This window comes from Aulonocara sp. 'chitande type north' Nkhata Bay, linkage group LG19, assembly GCF_057382095.1.
Source record: "Aulonocara sp. 'chitande type north' Nkhata Bay isolate Kocher_YH1m ecotype deep benthic linkage group LG19, A_spYH_male_GT1.1, whole genome shotgun sequence".
Classification (NCBI taxonomy): domain Eukaryota; kingdom Metazoa; phylum Chordata; class Actinopteri; order Cichliformes; family Cichlidae; genus Aulonocara; species Aulonocara sp. 'chitande type north' Nkhata Bay.
The window spans coordinates 31,666,111-31,683,501 of record NC_141362.1 but is presented as its reverse complement, the minus strand read 5'-3'; the positions used below and the strand labels follow the sequence as shown (position 1 = coordinate 31,683,501).

Here is a 17,391-nt window from a genome sequence, read left to right as displayed (position 1 = left end):
GTGCCACAGACAAATCACATATACAAATATGATAGATCTCTTAAATGGTATACCAAGCACGGTTTTCCTAGATGTTAGGATATTCAAATGGCACAACAAAAAAAGATTCGATCCACTGGTGTCGTTGCTGAATGATTTTAGTGTGGACCAAAGTTGTGGACCAACTGACCGTTGTCCTCATCCCTGTTATCGTCCCTCTTTGTGCAGTTAATACAAAACTGAGCTGGCTCGTGCTTTGTTCTGTCCTTTTATCATACACTGATAAGCCACAATAACCTTCCAGATGATCAGCTGCATTTCCACAGAACCTCTTGGGCTATTTTGTGATATCCACTGGGGATTTAAATGACCATGGATGCTTGTGTGATGTGTTTAAAACAATCTGTAGTTGACTGATACTTTTCAAAGTAACATTCACATGAATCCCAGCAGAGTGTTGCACTGCAAAGAAACAATACTTTTTATTCACCTCACCTGTAAGTGGTTTTAATGTTGTTGTGTATATTATGTGTCTGGGATTGTAGATAACGTTTAAAACTAGATATATGCTTTAGTGCAGCAGTCTCCAACCCCTGGACCGTTACTGGTCCATGAGTCATTTGGTACCGGGCTGCGAGAGTTGAGGCTCGGGTGTGAAATTTATCGTTTTTTAACGTTAACTCGGTTTCCCGGGGTCTTTACCCGTGTGTTATGAATAAATCTTTTTTTTTTTGGTACCAGTACTGGTTTTATTTTGTTGTATTTATCCGCGACACCTTAAAGGCCGCTCCGTGAAAATATTGTCGGACATAAACCGGTCCGTGGCGCAAAAAAGGTTTAGTGTGCTTTAGTGTCTACGGTTTGTCATTTGTTGGTGTGTTTCCTTTTAAGTGGGTTTAGGCTCCAAGGAAGTAGTAGGACACCAAGTGAAGAAGACACCTATTAAATTTTGGTGCTGCGATTCAGGCTGTAACTGCTCTTCATCACGTCATCTCTCTTTCTCTCCTGGAGTCCCTGAAGATACAGATGGCTCCACTGTCTCAACCATTATTTCATAAGAATGAAGTAAAAGGAGCACAGAAGCTGTTTGGTTTAGTTTATCCAGTAGGAGCATTTAATGGTCAGATATGAGGAGATCTGTGTGTTTCCGTCACTGTGACTCTGGATAGTCCAGCTTTCTTTACTGGGGCGTAGTAAGGGAGAAAGTGGGAGAGCAGTATATTTAACAGCAAAGCAGGCAGTGACTGTGTTTGATAGTGTGACAGAGTGCGAGTCAGGTGCTTGCTGAGAGAGGAAAAAAAATGTCGCTTCTTAATCTCGAGCTTTTGCATCTGCCCTTTCTCTGACACCCACGCAGCTCTCGGCAGCAGGATCTGTTACTGGTGCCATCCTGCTGGCTTCCCGCCCATCTCACAAAAAACCACAGACGCACACCCGTGCACTGACTGACAGTCTGCTGTCAAACAGTCTTTTGAAAACCAAGAGAACCAATCAACCAAACAGACACGTGGTCTTAAAAACGCAATCACCTAATTGCAGTACTGTTAAGGAAATCAACTGTGTGTTAATGACTCCATCGTTTATGGTACCGGACTGTTTAATTGATGTTTTTTTCCATCCTTTGTGTGTTCATAACCATAAAAAAACAAACCCACACACTCTATTGATCCAGTTTTAATGAAGCCTTAAGAGTAACCCACATATGAGCTGTCCAAACAAATGTTTCCTTTTAACCGCAAAGAACTATTAAAACCATATCCTGTTTCCTTCTTTATTCTTTACATAACAGTGGATCTTTCTGCCCCACTGAAAGTGTGGCTTTGGCATAAACTAATATTTTTCAAAGATTAGCTCATGTGACACAAGCATCCAGTTTTTTGTTGTTGTTTTTTAAAGCCACGTGAAGACTTCGATGTTGCCGTCTTTTTTCTTTCTTCTTTCTGTTCTTAAGGTCTTATTTGCCACATGGAGCAAGTTCTTTTGTTCAATATTCAAGCGTCAGTTGTGAAAAAGAAAGCACGCTGTCAAGTAGGCAGGTTAATGGAGGGAATTTGTGCATTAATGTGTGCCTACTGTATGTTAAGTGCCTCTTGTTGTGACCCCAGCTAAAGCGAAGAGGGTCAAAGTCAATGTTCCTTTCAAGGCCCGTGATGTACAATAAGGATGTCGAAACGATACAGCGAGCGCTTCTGCCACGGCGAGCCTTTCTCTGCTTTGCTGTTTAATACGAGGCAATCAGCTTGTTTAATAAAAGGAAACTGAGTCGTCTTTGCTCGTGTTTATTTCCAGCCAATCTGAAAGAGCTTATCTCTCAGACCATGGTCAGCTGGTCCCAGGAGTGTCACATCCAGGACCCTGAACTTGTTCGCAAAATGTTCAGCCTGCTGAGGAGGCAGTACGACAGCGTTGGAGAGCTCCTCCGAGCCATGAGGAAGACGTACACCATCAGCGCTGCCTCGGTCCAGGACACCATCAACCTCTTGGCCTCCCTGGGCCAGATCAGGTCTCTGCTGTCAGTTCGAATGGGAAAGGAGGAGGAAAAGCTCATGATTGATGGACTGGGGTAGGTCATTCGACTCGTATGGAACTGATTTAGATAGAAAAACTGTTTTTTTTTTTTCTTTCAGCAAACACCTAAATATTCAACGTTTGCTTCTTTTCATGTGCTTTTTAGTGACATTATGAACAACAAGGTCTTCTACCAGCACCCGAACCTGATGAGAATACTGGGCATGCACGAGACTGTCATGGAGGTCATGGTCAATGTCCTCGGAGGAGACAAGTCCCAGGTTTAACATCTTCTGCTTTACCCACATGGAGTCTGTAGCACCATCTCAGCAGAAACTGTGTTTTAATCCAGTCTTGCATGCTTTCCTTTGTGTGTAAAGCATGGTCGCAGAGCAGGTTTGCATTAATGAGGACGTGGTCCTGACTACGCAGAAGGGCAGAAAGGGCAGACTGAATCGGGCTGGCTTGCTGGCAGCGTGTGACGATGTCAGGCCTTTTACGCATCAATTAGAAGCCGAGACATGCGGGGGGAGTTTAGAGTAACACGCATGAAGGAAGTCATTACTGTAAACTCAGTTCCCCAGAGTGAAGCAACAGTTTCTCCAAAACCACTTATGATCAGCTGCTTTTCGAGGGACACTTCTGTATCCAGGGATAAAAGTAGTCATGTCCACTCATAAAAGCATGGCTGCTGCCTGCAGTCATTTCAAAGCTTTAAAAGATGCAGTTTACTCTTATTAATATCCAAGTGAAGACATTTGAGCCTCTTAGGCTCTGTTTTATCCTACCCTTCAGGAAATTGCCTTTCCCAAGATGGTGGCCAGCTGTTGTCGCTTCCTGTGCTACTTCTGCCGGATCAGCCGTCAGAATCAGAAGGCCATGTTTGACCACCTCAGTTACCTACTGGAGAACAGCAGCGTGGGCCTAGGTGGGTACAGCCATGTTTAGAACAGGAGTGTAGTGGTTTACACATTCGTGTAACAAGTGAAAAATCCTCCGGTTTGGTCCCAGTGTTGTGGCAAAAAGTCATTTCTGACATTTCTGTGCTTTTTAAATATTGATTAACTTTATTTATATTGGTAAATACACTAGTGAACCGGATTAATGAAGGGGTCATATATAAAATCTAATCTAATCTAATATGTGAGCATTACGTGATGTATGACTTTATGACTCTACATTATGGTTCCCACATTATAATCAATGTTGTCCTTTTTGGTCATTAAAGTATATTTATAAAACTGGGATGTCATATTTGTTACATTTTTCTGATAGAAAAATGATAACTGTATAGATAACAGTCACTCAGCCAAAAACCGTTTGCAGCTTCTGACAGGAATATTCTTTCTGGCTCAAAATAACTTAATATCAATTATTTATATTCTTTATCAAGTGACTTATGCCAGTTTAAATTCCCGCAATCGCTTTTTGGCAAATACCAGGAGGAGACACACATCCCTTCCTAGTTGCATCAGGAAGAATATAAGAAAACAATCTGCCAATCAGAAACAAGCTGACCTGACCACTGTGGCGACCCCTTTGTGAATAAGGGAACAGCTTAAAGTAGCTACGTGGCTGTCGAATTCTCTGAAAGGAGCCAAAGACCTCTTTCATTTCAGCCAGAGGATATGTGAAAGCTGAGCTGTATGAACTGACAACTCATTGAACTTATGTGTGTGTGTTTGTTCGCATGAACGACTTCACTTATTGCTCATAGGTTACAGCAGGTTATTTAGTACTACGGGAAAAAAGCTAAAAAGGAAACAACTCTTGTGAAATCAAACAAGCTGTGATATAAATAATGTACAGTGCTATGTTATGTCCTAGTATGACTGAATTGTTCAGTGCAAACTGGTAAGAACCCTAAAACTAAGGCAGGTTAGCTTCCTGTTACATTTTAAAAAGTGGAAATAGCACCCCCTGCTGTTTACACATTATTTTGAACAGCACACGTGGGCACAGGGTAGCTGTCTGAACAGTAAGACACAACAAAAATGACACTAACTATCTGAGCCTGTGTGGGTGGATTGTGTTGCAGCTTCGCCAGCTATGAGGGGCTCCACTCCGCTAGATGTGGCTGCTTCCTCAGTGATGGACAATAACGGGCTGGCTCTGGCACTTGAAGAACCTGACCTGGACAAGGTGAGTTTAAGTCACTGTGTAGTCTTCCTGCTTGATTCAGAGAGAAAGACAGTTTGGACTTGAGGACCTATACATGCATATTAAGAAAGAGATACCTACGGTAAGACCACCAGGGAGGGAATGCACAGATTATTTGAGCTACATGATGTGTGTAATGTATCTTTAGGTGGTCACCTACTTGGCTGGCTGTGGTCTTCAGAGTTGTCCAATGCTTCTGGCTAAAGGTTATCCAGACATTGGCTGGAACCCCATTGAGGGAGAGCGCTATCTGTCCTTCTTGCGGTTTGCTGTCTTTGTGAACGGTATGTCTGCATTTATTGGTTTCTCCCTGATTTCATCTCTCACTTGTTCTGTCTGTTTATTCTTGTGCCGCTCCTCTCTTTAAACGCACAGAGAAACGTAGCAGAGATTCAAAAGAACTGCCGTCACTTGCTTAAGGCGAAGTCTACTCAGATGTTGTCTACTCATGCTGAATGGCGAGCATCTCTATTCTTGCACGTATCCATATATGTTCGTGTTGCAGGCGAGAGTGTGGAGGAGAACTCGAGCGTTGTGGTGAAGCTGCTGATCCGTCGTCCGGAGTGTTTCGGACCTGCTCTGAGAGGAGAGGGAGGGAACGGTCTCCTGGCTGCCATGAAGGAAGCTATTAAGATCTCTGAGACGCCCGCTTTGGACCTCCCAGGCTCCGTCCAGGGAGTTAGCTCTGATGTGTAAGCCATAAAAATCAAGCAAATCTTGTAAAATCAATGCCAAGGCCTTAGCCTTCAGATTAACTGCTTTAACCAGCCCCTGTTGATTTGTGTCTTTGCTTCAATGCCCTTAAAAATGTTTCTGCTCTTTTCCCACTGTTAGGTCTGGTGATGGTGACGATGAAGAGGAGGTGGTCCACATGGGCAATGCCATCATGTCGTTCTACTCTGCTCTCATCGACCTGTTAGGACGTTGTGCCCCTGAGATGCATGTAAGTTTCTTAGAAAGTGTCACAGGTTGTTTTTCATGGAATTGCTTTGTTGTATTTTCCTCTGATTCACTTGCTTTTCCCGCCTAAAGCTCATCAACAAAGGGAAAGGCGAAGCTCTGCGCATTCGTGCTATCCTGCGCTCTCTGGTGCCTACTGAGGACCTCGTGGGAATCATTAGCATACCGCTCAAAATGCCCATTACTAACAAAGGTACTGGCTAACAACGTGACGTGTGAGCATGTGCATGTTACAGCATGTCACACACAGCGATTCCCAAACTACGCACGTTCAGTGCAAGGCGGAAAGTTATCGATTTCACTGCTCATGCCTTTTTAATCAGCGCGATGCTTTACCGCATGCTGCCGTGGCTCTGAGTGAGCCAGATCATTTCTATAGCGGGCTGTCTTGCTCTATTGATTGATCTGCTTAAGCATGGCAAGACTCGCCTCTTAAATTTGCTGCTGTGAGCATTGCCACACAAGCTTTGTCAGCAGGCCAAGAACCAAGACAACGAGTCAAGGGTCCAGAAAAACTGCTGCGTGCGTGCGGCCTAATGAATACGCATGGCTCTCCTAATTAGAAAAGACTTTCCATTATGAAGTGCATGCTGTTCCCTGGGTATTTCACTGCTTCATGCTTGCGTGGATCACAAAACTCCTCTTTGTTATGTCTGCTTCAAACTCCTAGATGGGTCAGTGACAGAGCCGGACATGTCGGCGAGCTTCTGTCCGGACCACAAGGCCCCCATGGTGCTGTTTTTAGACAGAGTGTATGGCGTGGAAGCCCAGAGCTTTCTGCTTCACCTGCTTGAAGTTGGCTTCCTCCCTGACCTGAGGGCTGCTACTTCTCTGGACACGGTAGGCGCAGCTGATAGCAGCGTAGGAGAAAAGTAATGAGTAGCCAGCCACCGTAACACGAACTTCAAGGAGTTTCTGGATCGATAATATCAGGCTCTGTTTTATAGCAATAAGAAGCAGCTCATTAAGCCAAAGCTCTGCTTTAAATTTGTTTGATTAATGTCATTGCTCTTTATTCTTATTAATCAACAGTACGCTTATAGATTACAACAAATAGCTGGAACACATCCATATGTTGCTTCTTTCAAATTGCCTCCTTAAAGTTTTAATCACTGTATATCTGAGTTTTGACATGTTGTGTGACCTTTTCCCCCTACAGGAGGGTCTGTGTACCACCGAGACAGCCCTGGCTATGAACCGCTACATCGGTTCAGCCATGCTGCCCCTCCTCACCCGCTGCGCCCCTCTCTTCGCTGGCACCGAGCACTACGTCACCCTCATAGACTCCACCCTGCACACCATCTACCGCCTGTCCAAAGGCCGATCGCTGACCAAGGCGCAGAGAGATGCGATAGAGGAGTGTTTGCTGTCTGTTTGCAAGTAAGAAGCGAAAGAGTTAAAAAAACCACTTTTCCAGAAGTAGTAAAGACTAACAACTTATCTTAACCATCTTTTTGAGTCAGTGTGACGCGCAAAATTGGTCAAAGTCTGAAGATGTTTAAAGGCAGCCCGAGTGCAGCAGAGCTCTTATCTCTCTCCCGCCCTGTCCTGCAGGCACCTTCGTCCCTCCATGCTGCAGCAGCTCCTGCGCCGCCTCGTCTTTGATGTGCCCTTGTTGACTGATTACTGCAAGATGCCTCTAAGGGTGGGCAACAGTTTCTTCGCTCTTTCATTCATTTAAATTCCTCCGTCATCCTTTATTTCAGATCCTCTGTCGCCCTGCCCTCGTGTTTTTGTTTTCGCTGCTTCCCGTCGTCCTAATTATTAATTACTTCTTAATCGCCGTCTTCTCCTTTATTTTAAGTTCTCCCTTTCGTTTCTACATGCTCTTTTTGTGTGGTCCATGTGGTCGCTGCATGGTCCCGCTTTGCTCTCATACGTTCATTAGATTTTCAGCTTGGTGGGGAGCTACCAACAGCTCATTTCCACTAACTCTAATCAATGTAATGGTGCTTGCATTCGCCCCTCTCACTCTCTTTCACGCTCACATAAACCCTCCCAAGGTGCCACAGCTGTAACGCACCTGTAAGAAGTGTTAATCAAAGTGGGGAGCTATAGGAGGGGAAAAAACAAAACAAGGGGGTGAAGTAGTGGACTGTCATTACGGGCTTGTTGGCTCTACGTCTCGACTCTGTCTCTCAGGCCACAGCAAAGAAACCCTGGAGATGTAATAGATTGCGGCTGGCCCACAAAAGTGTTTCTTACTTTAAGTTGTGCTGATTTTGGAAGAAGTGATTCCCCTGTGCGGTGCCATGTGTGGCAGTGTGCATGCTTATTACCTGTCTTTGAACTCGCTAAGCATGTGTGTCTTTCCTGTGCCCTCTAGCTGCTAACCAACCACTACGAGCAAAACTGGAAGTACTACTGCCTCCCTTCAGGCTGGGGCAGCTTTGGAACAGCCTCTGAAGATGAACTACTGCTTACCAAGAAGATCTTCTGGGGAGTGTTTGACTCTTTGTCTCAGAGGGTGAGGGAAAGTCCAAATGCTCTAAAAACACGATAAACCGTTCAATAAAAATCCCATAATTCATGCAGTCTTGATTAACATGTATGTATTCGAGGCACTACTTGGGTATAAATAGGTTTAGGTCTATTAGCAATGCAGATGGCTGGACTCAGCACATCTCTCTAAATGCCCACTCACGAAAGGAGGCTTTGCAAAGCGCCGGTCTGAAAACATCAATATCTGGACAGCCGTCATTGATCCAAAGCCCCGAGCACGCCGGTCCCTCAGCTTTTAAGAATAATTCTTCATTAACGTTTCTTCCTTCTTGCTCTTTCTTTAAGACTGGAGTGGCTATACGACTTTATTCAAGTTCAGCTTAAATTAGCAGTGGAAGACATTACTTGCATTTGTTAAGTAACATTTTTATTTGCAGAGCTCTATAGGAGGAGATGCAATTTCACATTTATTCCTGTTGCTTTCCTTCTTTCCTCATGCAGAAGTACGACCCCGAGCTGTTCAAGATGGCCATGCCTTGTCTCAGTGCCATAGCTGGAGCTTTGCCGCCAGACTATGTGGATGCCTCCATTAGTACCACTGTGGAAAAGCCTGTTTCTGTGGATGCTCAGGGCAACTTTGACCCCAAACCAATCAATACGGCTAAGTAAGCCATTCTGAAGCCAGACACCAATTAGAAACCAATGCACACAAAAAAATGCAGCCACACACTCTGCGTAATTTCATTAACATGCATTTTGCACATACTTGCGACTAACTGTCAGCTTTTTATTCTAGCATCGCTCTTCCAGAGAAACTTGAGCATTTTGCCAACAAGTACGCCGAGCATACCCATGAGAAATGGTCTGCAGAGAAGGTAAGAGCCTTCGCCGAGTCAAATGGCTATTAAATGATGCTGTTTTAGAGCAGGCCACTGGTGTTATGAGAACAGAGCAGGGCACTGCGGAGGATGATAATCAGTGGAGGTGGATTTCAGCTACATGAAAGTGAATAAAAGTAACAAAATTAAGTCAGTGCTGTACATCATGATATCAGCATATCCAAGCAGGGTCCCTGGAAGCGGTAGGTGGAGCCTAGCCCAGCTGTCTTAAGCTGATAAGTGGGAAAAAAGTGGATGGATGGTTATCATGATATTTTCTTTTCTTTCTCCTGTGTCACAGTAATGCTTCCCCCTTGGCGATGCCTCCTTCTTTGTTAGAGTGGAGGGATTGCTCTGGCATGCTGACAATAACTTTGGTAGAGCCATAGTAGAGAGCTAATGCGCTCTCTTGTGCCAGCTGCTTAGCCTGCATTGTCTCATTCGTTAAAGTTTTTAACAAAAGCTGAGAGCAGCAACAACCATGACACGGCAAAATATGATGTGTACTTAATCTCGTACTCAGTCTGTCAAATAGTAAATCTTGTCCTCGGGAGACTCTGAAGGCAATCAGGTTTGCTGTCACTCTCTGCTTGCGCCTCAGGTGCTGCTGGGGTGGAAATATGGAGACTGTGTTGATGAGAAGGCGAAGACTCATCCTCAGCTGAGGACCTACAAAGGCCTGACAGAGAAGGTACAGTATGAAGAATGTGATATTTGTAAATAATATTAACTTTAAAGAGATTAGGGCTTTTAAGGCTCATGAGGTTTTTTTATTTGTTCTCCATTTCTGTCTCTGTGCTTCAGGAGAAGGATATTTACAGATGGCCTATTAGAGAGTCCCTGAAGAGTATGCTGGCAATGGGGTGGAGTATCGATAGGACCAAAGATGGAGAGAGCATGTCTCAACAGAGGGAGACTGAGAAAATGAGAAAGATATCTCAGGCCTCACAGGTACGATGCAGGGATGGAAAGTGTTTCCAAAGATTGTACGGTGAAAAATTGCTCGTCTCCAGCACAGCTGTAGTTGCTAATTTGCTTTCCTGTTGAGGAAATCTTGCTTGACTTGACTATGATTGTCAGAGAAGTAGTATAGATGTATGTGATTCCTTACAGTCAAAACACTCAACAGCTACTTTTTAGCTGAATGAATTTAGGCTTGTACACATTGTCATGACGACCTGCTGAAGTTCAAAGTGGATTTAAGTGACTTGCCAGACAGTCTGGTCCGAGTATTTCAGAAACTGCTGATCTACTGGGATTTTACTGGCATCTACTGGGATAGGAACCATCTCTATGGTTTACAAAGAATGGTCCTAAAAAGGCAGAGTATCCAGTGAGCAGCAGTTATCTGGGCCTCTGTGATGCTAGAGAAATCTGGCAGACTGCTTTTAGTTGGCAGGCAGCAGTGACTCAAATAACCACTCGTTACAACGACAGCAACATATGCAGAAGAGCATGTCCGAACTTGTTGAACCATAAAAAAGATGGGTTACAGCAGCAGAAGACCGCACCAGGTACCACTCCTGTCAGCTAACAGGAAAGAGAGGCTACAGTTCACCCAAGCTAACTAAATGTGAAGAACAGAAGATTGGAAAGATGTTGTCTGATTATATGAGTCTCAATTTCTGCTCATTCAGATGATGGTATAAATAATTTAAAGCATGGATTCTACAGCATGATCTTATATGGACGGTTCAGGTCGGTGCTGTTGCTGTAGGAGATATTTTCGTGGCATGCTTTGGGCCTCTTAGTCCACAATTTCATAGATGAACGTGAATGAATTCATCGTTAACGCATGAATATATGCCACATGCACATTTAAGCAGGTTAAAGGCACAAATGCAGAATCCCTGCGATCCTAACAGAACTTTGAATGCTGAACTTCTACCTGGTAGTGTTACTGTGCTGTTTTTTAGCTTTATAGGTTAAAATCAGTTAATTATACTGTTACCTTGTATGAATTCTAAACAAGAATTTATTTACATTTCAGAAGCGTGATCTTTTTTTTTTTTTTATCGAATCATTACTTGTAAATAAACTTAGCAATGTTAGCTGTATTTACTTTACATTTTCTAGTTTTCGTACAGGACCACCAACAGCACAGTACTAATGTTACTAATCACCTCCTTCAATAAGCCCAAATACACAAAATAATCCTTAAACACAGGCTATTAAGTCTTCTGTTATCCAACGTTCGATTTACAGATAACAGCACAATCAAGCTCAGACTCTCACCGCAAACTTACATGTGTTTTCAGGCTAACGGCTTCAATCCGAGCCCAATAGACACAAGCAACGTGGTTCTATCCAGAGAGCTGCAAGTGAGTGACCCCGCGTTTGATTTGTTGCACTTCTTCCCTTTTTCATGTATCAAAGGACGCCTCAATCTGAATGCGAGATCAAAAGCAATCCTTCCTGCATGCAAATGAGTAATGTGGGCGGGATGTGCGTCTCACTTCAATTTTGTCTTGTTTTCAAGGGGATGGTGGAGGTGGTGGCTGAAAATTACCATAACATCTGGGCCAAGAAGAAGAAAAGTGACCTTGGAAGTCGAGGTGATTTGCTAATGAAGCCGAACAGAAATGCGTACTGCTTAGAGACGCATGAAAAGCAGACAGGAAGAGTATGTGTGTGTGTTGGGTGGGTGGAAGTAAAGTGCTGGTTGTTGCGTTTAAATGTGTTTGGGAGCATATGCACGTGTCTGCCTCGCTGGTCTTGACTAACTCGATTCAGCCGAGTGGTGCTCTCCGGTTCGCCATCTGCCTTCACGGAGACGCTCAGCGGAGAGAGACGTGGCTAATCGTGTCTGAACAATAAGCTGCTTGTGGTTTCAGGAGGGGGAACACATCCTCTGTTGGTGCCCTACGACACGCTGACGGCCAAGGAGAAGGCCCGCGATCGAGAGAAGGCTCAGGACCTTTTTCGCTTCCTGCTAATCAATGGATATAGCATCACAAGGTCAATACAAACAGAAGCTCTCTCTGATGTTGAGTTAAGGTTTTGCAGAAAGTTTGAATGAATTTATAACTAGCCGTGGAATCCATCACCAAGGTTTTACCAACATTTCATTTATAGACATCTTCTTATGTTGCAGAGGTCTGAAGGACTTGGAGCAGGATTCCTCCTCCATGGAGAAAAGGTTTGCCTACAAATTCCTCAAGAAGCTGCTCAAATATGTTGACTCAGCCCAGGAATTCATTACCCACTTAGGTATGACAAAAATAATACTAATAATAATACACAAGATATGACTAAAGCAGACTTCAATTACATCAAATAAGCTTCTTTTTAAATAAATATTCTCAATCCAGAAGCCATGGCTGTCAGCGGCAAGACAGACAGGTCACCTCATGAGCAAGAAATCAAGTTTTTTGCCAAAGTAAGAAAGCGGCACAAATACTGCATGTGGAGAGCTCGTTCAAACATGATGCGATTAACCTGACCTGGCTTCTCATCGTCTTTGTTGCCCTTCAGGTGCTCCTCCCTCTCATTGACCAGTACTTTAAGAACCACTCTCTCTACTTCCTGTCCTCCCCTAATAAGAATCTAAGCAGCAGTGGCTATGCCTCCAACAAGGAGAAAGAAATGGTCACCAGGTACCCATTTAGTTGATGTACATTCAACAGTGCAGCATGTTGCATGATTATTTCTTGTTGCCATATTCTGCTTGAAATTAAATTGAACTCTTAACTTGAATTACTACTCCTCTGTTCATTTACTAACCCTGATTTTCTGATTTCATTGCTATTTCTTTAATTCCTCATGCCTCCAGCCTCTTTTGTAAACTGGCAGCTCTTGTCAGACATAGGATTTCACTCTTTGGTAAGCCGACTACTAGTATCTGGTCAGGTGTGTGTGTGTGTATGTGTGTATGTGCTGCCTTATGAGCTTTGTTAACATCACCTTGAACATTTTCAGCTTAAAAATGTAAACACAGATGTGAGAGAAAGAGTCAGGCCTTAAGGGAAGAGTTCTTGCCCAAAGCTACTGTAGCATGAGAAGCTGAATGCTTTACTTATAAACATGAAATATGACACCACTTTAGCTCAATATAAATATTAGAAGCAGCCAGCCTGACTTTGCCTAGCATCTTTTTTTTGTAGCTATGTCGCTAACTTAGTTTATGTGCTGACCCAAAGTTACTATAATTCCATAACATATGCAAGAAGAGGAGCTGTTTCAGCAGCTGCTGGTGCCAGACTCTCTGCCTGGCGCCATGCATCAGACATGGCACATGGATTTGAAATGCAAGAAAATCTAATTGGCTGCTGGCTCTAGAGTGGGAGTAAAGCGAGTCTTTATTTCACTATGTTGGAACTCTATAAGTAATTATGCATATTCTAAGTCTTTGATGTTTAGTTATATTTATATTTTCATCCTCTTAAAAATTCTTTATGTTAAACATTATATTCATTTTATAAATGGATATAGTCTGGAAACTGAGCTGTCATCTGACAAATTGTCCTCTGGGGACAACAGCCAGTGTCTTGCTACTTCTAGTGCAGTGATCAGATAAATGTCTCCTGTGCTATACTTGTTACTATCCTATAAGTGAACCTGGATACATTTTAACAAGCTAAAAGAAGCAAAATCAGACAATATTCAGTAGCTTTGAGTCTGTATTGCTGTCACATGAATCAAATGGAAATTGTTTTGACTGCACATCCAGCTAAGGGGGCTTCTTGAATGTTGTGTTAATCTGAGAGGCTCAATACAGACGAATGAATCATTCTAAGACAAGAAAGAAACGAGCGTGTATCCACATCATGATGATGGCTTATGTGTTCTTGGTGTTTCGTAGGGAGTGACTCCACCACCATGGTCAGCTGTCTGCATATCCTGGCACACACACTCGATACCAGGTTGGTGCAAATTTTGGTGCTAACTTTAAAAATTAAAGGAGATCAATTTAGCCATTTCCAAGTTTATGTTTTTTCATTTGTTAGTCACTTTTTGTACCATAACTTGCACTTTTAAGACTAGTGGGAAATACCAAAATACATCATTTCATTTGGACTATAAGACACATAAAACAACAATAATGACCATGTTAAGCACATGTTTCCAATAGTAATGTCTGAAAAGTTATGATTTGATATGTTTTCTTCCTCATACTCCAAACCTTATTTGTGCTTTAATTAAAAGCCTGATATGTAGAGCATTTTATTCCCAAAGACAAAGATATTTTCTCTTTTTTCCTGGCTCCTGGCTAGAACATTTTATTTCTGGAAAAGTAGATTCCCAAATGTAAAAACAACATCCCCAAAACGTTTTTGAACCCAGCTTCACTGAATATTCACATCCTGGAATGCATTCAGATTAGAGCACATTTGGATACAAAAAAAGCCAATTTGCAAACACAAAAATAAATACATAAATCTCTCGCTCTGAATAATCGACACAGGAAGGTTTCATCATGATATTTTTTGTAAATATTTGCCTGTTAAACTCTGAAAAACAGAAGATTTTAAATGTTATCTCAGTTGTGCTTAAACAATAATTGGTTTGAGAGGCACTGAAAAGCAAATCTAACCTCTGCTGAGCCCTCGAGAGGCGTATATTTGTCTTTTAAACAGTTTTAATTCGGGAGTCTTATGGGAGGCACTGGCATTAACAAAGAGCCTCCTTTGCCATTTAAATAAGCAACACAAATTTCATGCAGCACATGTTGCCCAAGGCTCACAGTGTTCTTTAGAGGCAGTGCACTGTTTCCTAATGCAGCGTACACATAATGAGGCTAAATTTGCAACATGTTATTGCGCCCTGTTTGTGCAGAAGATGCCCACAGACTCTGTCTTTCATTTCTCCTTCCTTCTGGGATACGTTAAAGCTTAACAATAGGCAATTCATTTGCCAATGTTACGAACTGTGAAATGCTCAAAACAGACACACTAATCATCTTAATGCACCGAGTGCTGTGCCGTTTTTCTTAGGTCTATAACAGGCATGCTCACCTTGGACTTAAATATTCTCCTTAGTTTATTAAATAAATCATTCATGTTTGAGTGCGAGGGCAGTCGGGTCGATACTCACACCTCATATTTCATGACTAAAGCCTTCACGTGCTCTGAGAGTGGAATAATTGCGTTTGTGAGCGCGCTCCACCGTGGGTAAACAACGTCGTCCTTTGCATGCCAATCTGTCCCCCCTTGTGTTTCTCCTCATTCGGTTTCAGTTGTTCATCACGCTCTCGTTCACCCTAACAGGACAGTGATGAAGTCGGGCTCCGAGCAGGTGAGGGTGGGGCTGAGGACGTTCTTCGAGAACGGCGCAGAGGATCTGGAGAAAACGTTCGAGAACCTGAAGCTGGGGAAGTTCACCCACTCCCGCTCGCAGATGAAAGGAGTGTCGCAGAATATCAACTACACCACCGTAGCTCTGCTTCCCATCCTAACTGCTCTGTTTGAACACATTACTCAACACCACTTTGGAGTCGACCTGCTCCGTGAGTCCTGACAGCAAAGGAATGATCAAACGTGTTGTTTGAGAGGTTGCAAAGGAAGGAAAAAATAGTCAAATGTCAGTGTTAAGTTTATTGTAATTCATGATTTTATCTTTGTAGAGGTTTTTCACAGTCCATTAGAATATCATATCAGTTTAGCTTCACTTTAAATTTTATGTAATGAAGTACTTTTTGCTCTGACTCTGGTTAGTACCTCAGGTCACATTTCACTCATTCTGCTCCAGAGACATGCTCAGTCATGTGAACCGGGCTGTGTATAACCTTGGAGCGAGTATTTGTAACATATAGTACTATGCAAAAGTCACCTCACATTTCTATATATTTTGCTTTTAAGGAGTCGGACATTCTTAGAATTTTTTGTTGTCTTGATAGTTTCAGTATTTCTGAAGATTATTCAAAGTTTTCCTTTGGATGCTGTTTTTCCACTATTATCACTCCAGTCTTTATACTTGGCCATTTGCAGGAATGTTTACCAATTTCAAATCTTTAGGCACTTTGTTACCACACACATTTTCTTCGCATTTCTTTTAGCTGACTCTACAAAAAATGCAGAAACAGACACAGTTTTGTAGACATAAAATTATATTTTTTGCACCAAAGATCTAATTGCTGAAAACTTGGCATGTCTTGGTGTTGTCACGGCTGGGCAGCCGGTGTGTTTGCAGTGTGGACCCAAAAGCAGACTTGGGAGAACAGGAAATGAAGAGTACTGAAAAGCGAGTTGTTTATTAGGCTGAAAACCAAAAATAGAAAACACACAGCAAAGCAAAACAAGGGCGGGACTAAACTAAAACCTAAACTGGGAAAAGTTAAATGGTAAATGGCCTGTATTTGTTAAGTTAAGCTAACTATGAAAACGATGACATGGGAAATGAACACGAAACTGAACAGGAACACGCAAAACGTAGACGTGAGATAATCCAAATTCATTTACAGATGTCAAATTTACTTCCTCCAGCTGAATTCTAATCGTTCTATTTTCCTAGTGGATGACGTCCAAGTGTCCTGCTATCGAATCCTGACCAGCCTCTATGCTCTGGGCACTGGGAAAAACATCTACGTAGAAAGGTATCCTAAGGTTAAATGTTGTATTCACTGATAAAAGCTCCAATACAGAAACATGCTGACCTTTAATTAAACTCTCTTTGCGTCCCTCAGACAGCTGCCAGCTCTCGGTCAGTGTCTGGCAACTCTGGCCGGCGCCTTGCCTGTTGCCTTCCTAGAGCCGCAGCTCAACCCGTACAACCCCTGCTCAGTTTTTAATACGAAGAGCGCCAGAGAACGAGCCAGTGAGTCATACGTAATTATTTCAAAATAAAAGAGATTCTAAATTCAAGCATTTATCATCATGACCTCTTTTTGCTCTCAAACATTAGGATTTATGAATCGCCTTAATTATCACAATCATGCGACACAAGATTTTATAAAATTGCAAATACCCCTTATTTGTCTCTTTTTATGTCATCTTCTCTTATTGTCTAACAAGCATCTTATTGATATGAATGATGCCCAGCAGATGGATAGTGATGATGTTGTGGGGTGTTCATTACTGATGTTCGAAAGAAGAAATCCTAAATGTGCTGGTGTGAATTAAATCTTCAAATATCAGCCCCTGTTGTGTTTTAGCTCTAGGAATACAAGACTCAGTGGAAGAAATGTGTCCTGGCATGCCACGGCTGGACCGCCTCATGAAGGACATCAATGACATGGCAGAGTCTGGAGCGCGGTACACAGAGATGCCTCATGTGATTGAGGTGGTGCTGCCCATGCTGTGTAACTATCTGTCCTACTGGTGGGAAAGGGGTCCTGAAAACCAGCCGGCCAGCGGAGGAAGCATCTGCTGTACCACAGTCACCTCGGAGCACCTCAGTCTGATTCTCGGCAACATCCTCAAGATCCTCAACAACAACCTGGGCATCGATGAGGCCTCGTGGATGAAGAGAATTGCAGGTGTGGATCTGTGAATGCTGCCACTAAACACTAAATGACTGAGTCATGAGG

At 42.9% G+C, this 17,391-nt stretch overlaps 1 protein-coding gene across 5 annotated transcripts in view; it reads left to right on the top strand.

Annotated features, from left to right (window-relative positions):
* Positions 1-17,391, top strand: part of LOC147307431 (ryanodine receptor 3) — a 110,344-nt gene that overhangs the window by 68,384 nt on the left and 24,569 nt on the right. For all 5 annotated transcript variants that reach the window (XM_086275162.1, XM_086275163.1, XM_086275160.1 and 2 more), the window contains 28 exons: positions 2,269-2,542; positions 2,654-2,768; positions 3,283-3,415; positions 4,526-4,629; positions 4,796-4,931; positions 5,153-5,339; positions 5,482-5,590; positions 5,680-5,800; positions 6,278-6,447; positions 6,767-6,987; positions 7,162-7,252; positions 7,934-8,074; positions 8,551-8,714; positions 8,846-8,924; positions 9,529-9,618; positions 9,732-9,878; positions 11,186-11,248; positions 11,407-11,482; positions 11,762-11,885; positions 12,022-12,137; positions 12,239-12,306; positions 12,402-12,523; positions 12,700-12,749; positions 13,729-13,789; positions 15,134-15,372; positions 16,377-16,458; positions 16,549-16,679; positions 17,017-17,340. In XM_086275162.1, coding sequence (XP_086131288.1) covers positions 2,269-2,542; positions 2,654-2,768; positions 3,283-3,415; positions 4,526-4,629; positions 4,796-4,931; positions 5,153-5,339; positions 5,482-5,590; positions 5,680-5,800; positions 6,278-6,447; positions 6,767-6,987; positions 7,162-7,252; positions 7,934-8,074; positions 8,551-8,714; positions 8,846-8,924; positions 9,529-9,618; positions 9,732-9,878; positions 11,186-11,248; positions 11,407-11,482; positions 11,762-11,885; positions 12,022-12,137; positions 12,239-12,306; positions 12,402-12,523; positions 12,700-12,749; positions 13,729-13,789; positions 15,134-15,372; positions 16,377-16,458; positions 16,549-16,679; positions 17,017-17,340 — 3,738 coding nt within the window. The remainder of the gene's footprint in view (positions 1-2,268; positions 2,543-2,653; positions 2,769-3,282; positions 3,416-4,525; positions 4,630-4,795; positions 4,932-5,152; positions 5,340-5,481; positions 5,591-5,679; positions 5,801-6,277; positions 6,448-6,766; positions 6,988-7,161; positions 7,253-7,933; positions 8,075-8,550; positions 8,715-8,845; positions 8,925-9,528; positions 9,619-9,731; positions 9,879-11,185; positions 11,249-11,406; positions 11,483-11,761; positions 11,886-12,021; positions 12,138-12,238; positions 12,307-12,401; positions 12,524-12,699; positions 12,750-13,728; positions 13,790-15,133; positions 15,373-16,376; positions 16,459-16,548; positions 16,680-17,016; positions 17,341-17,391) is intronic.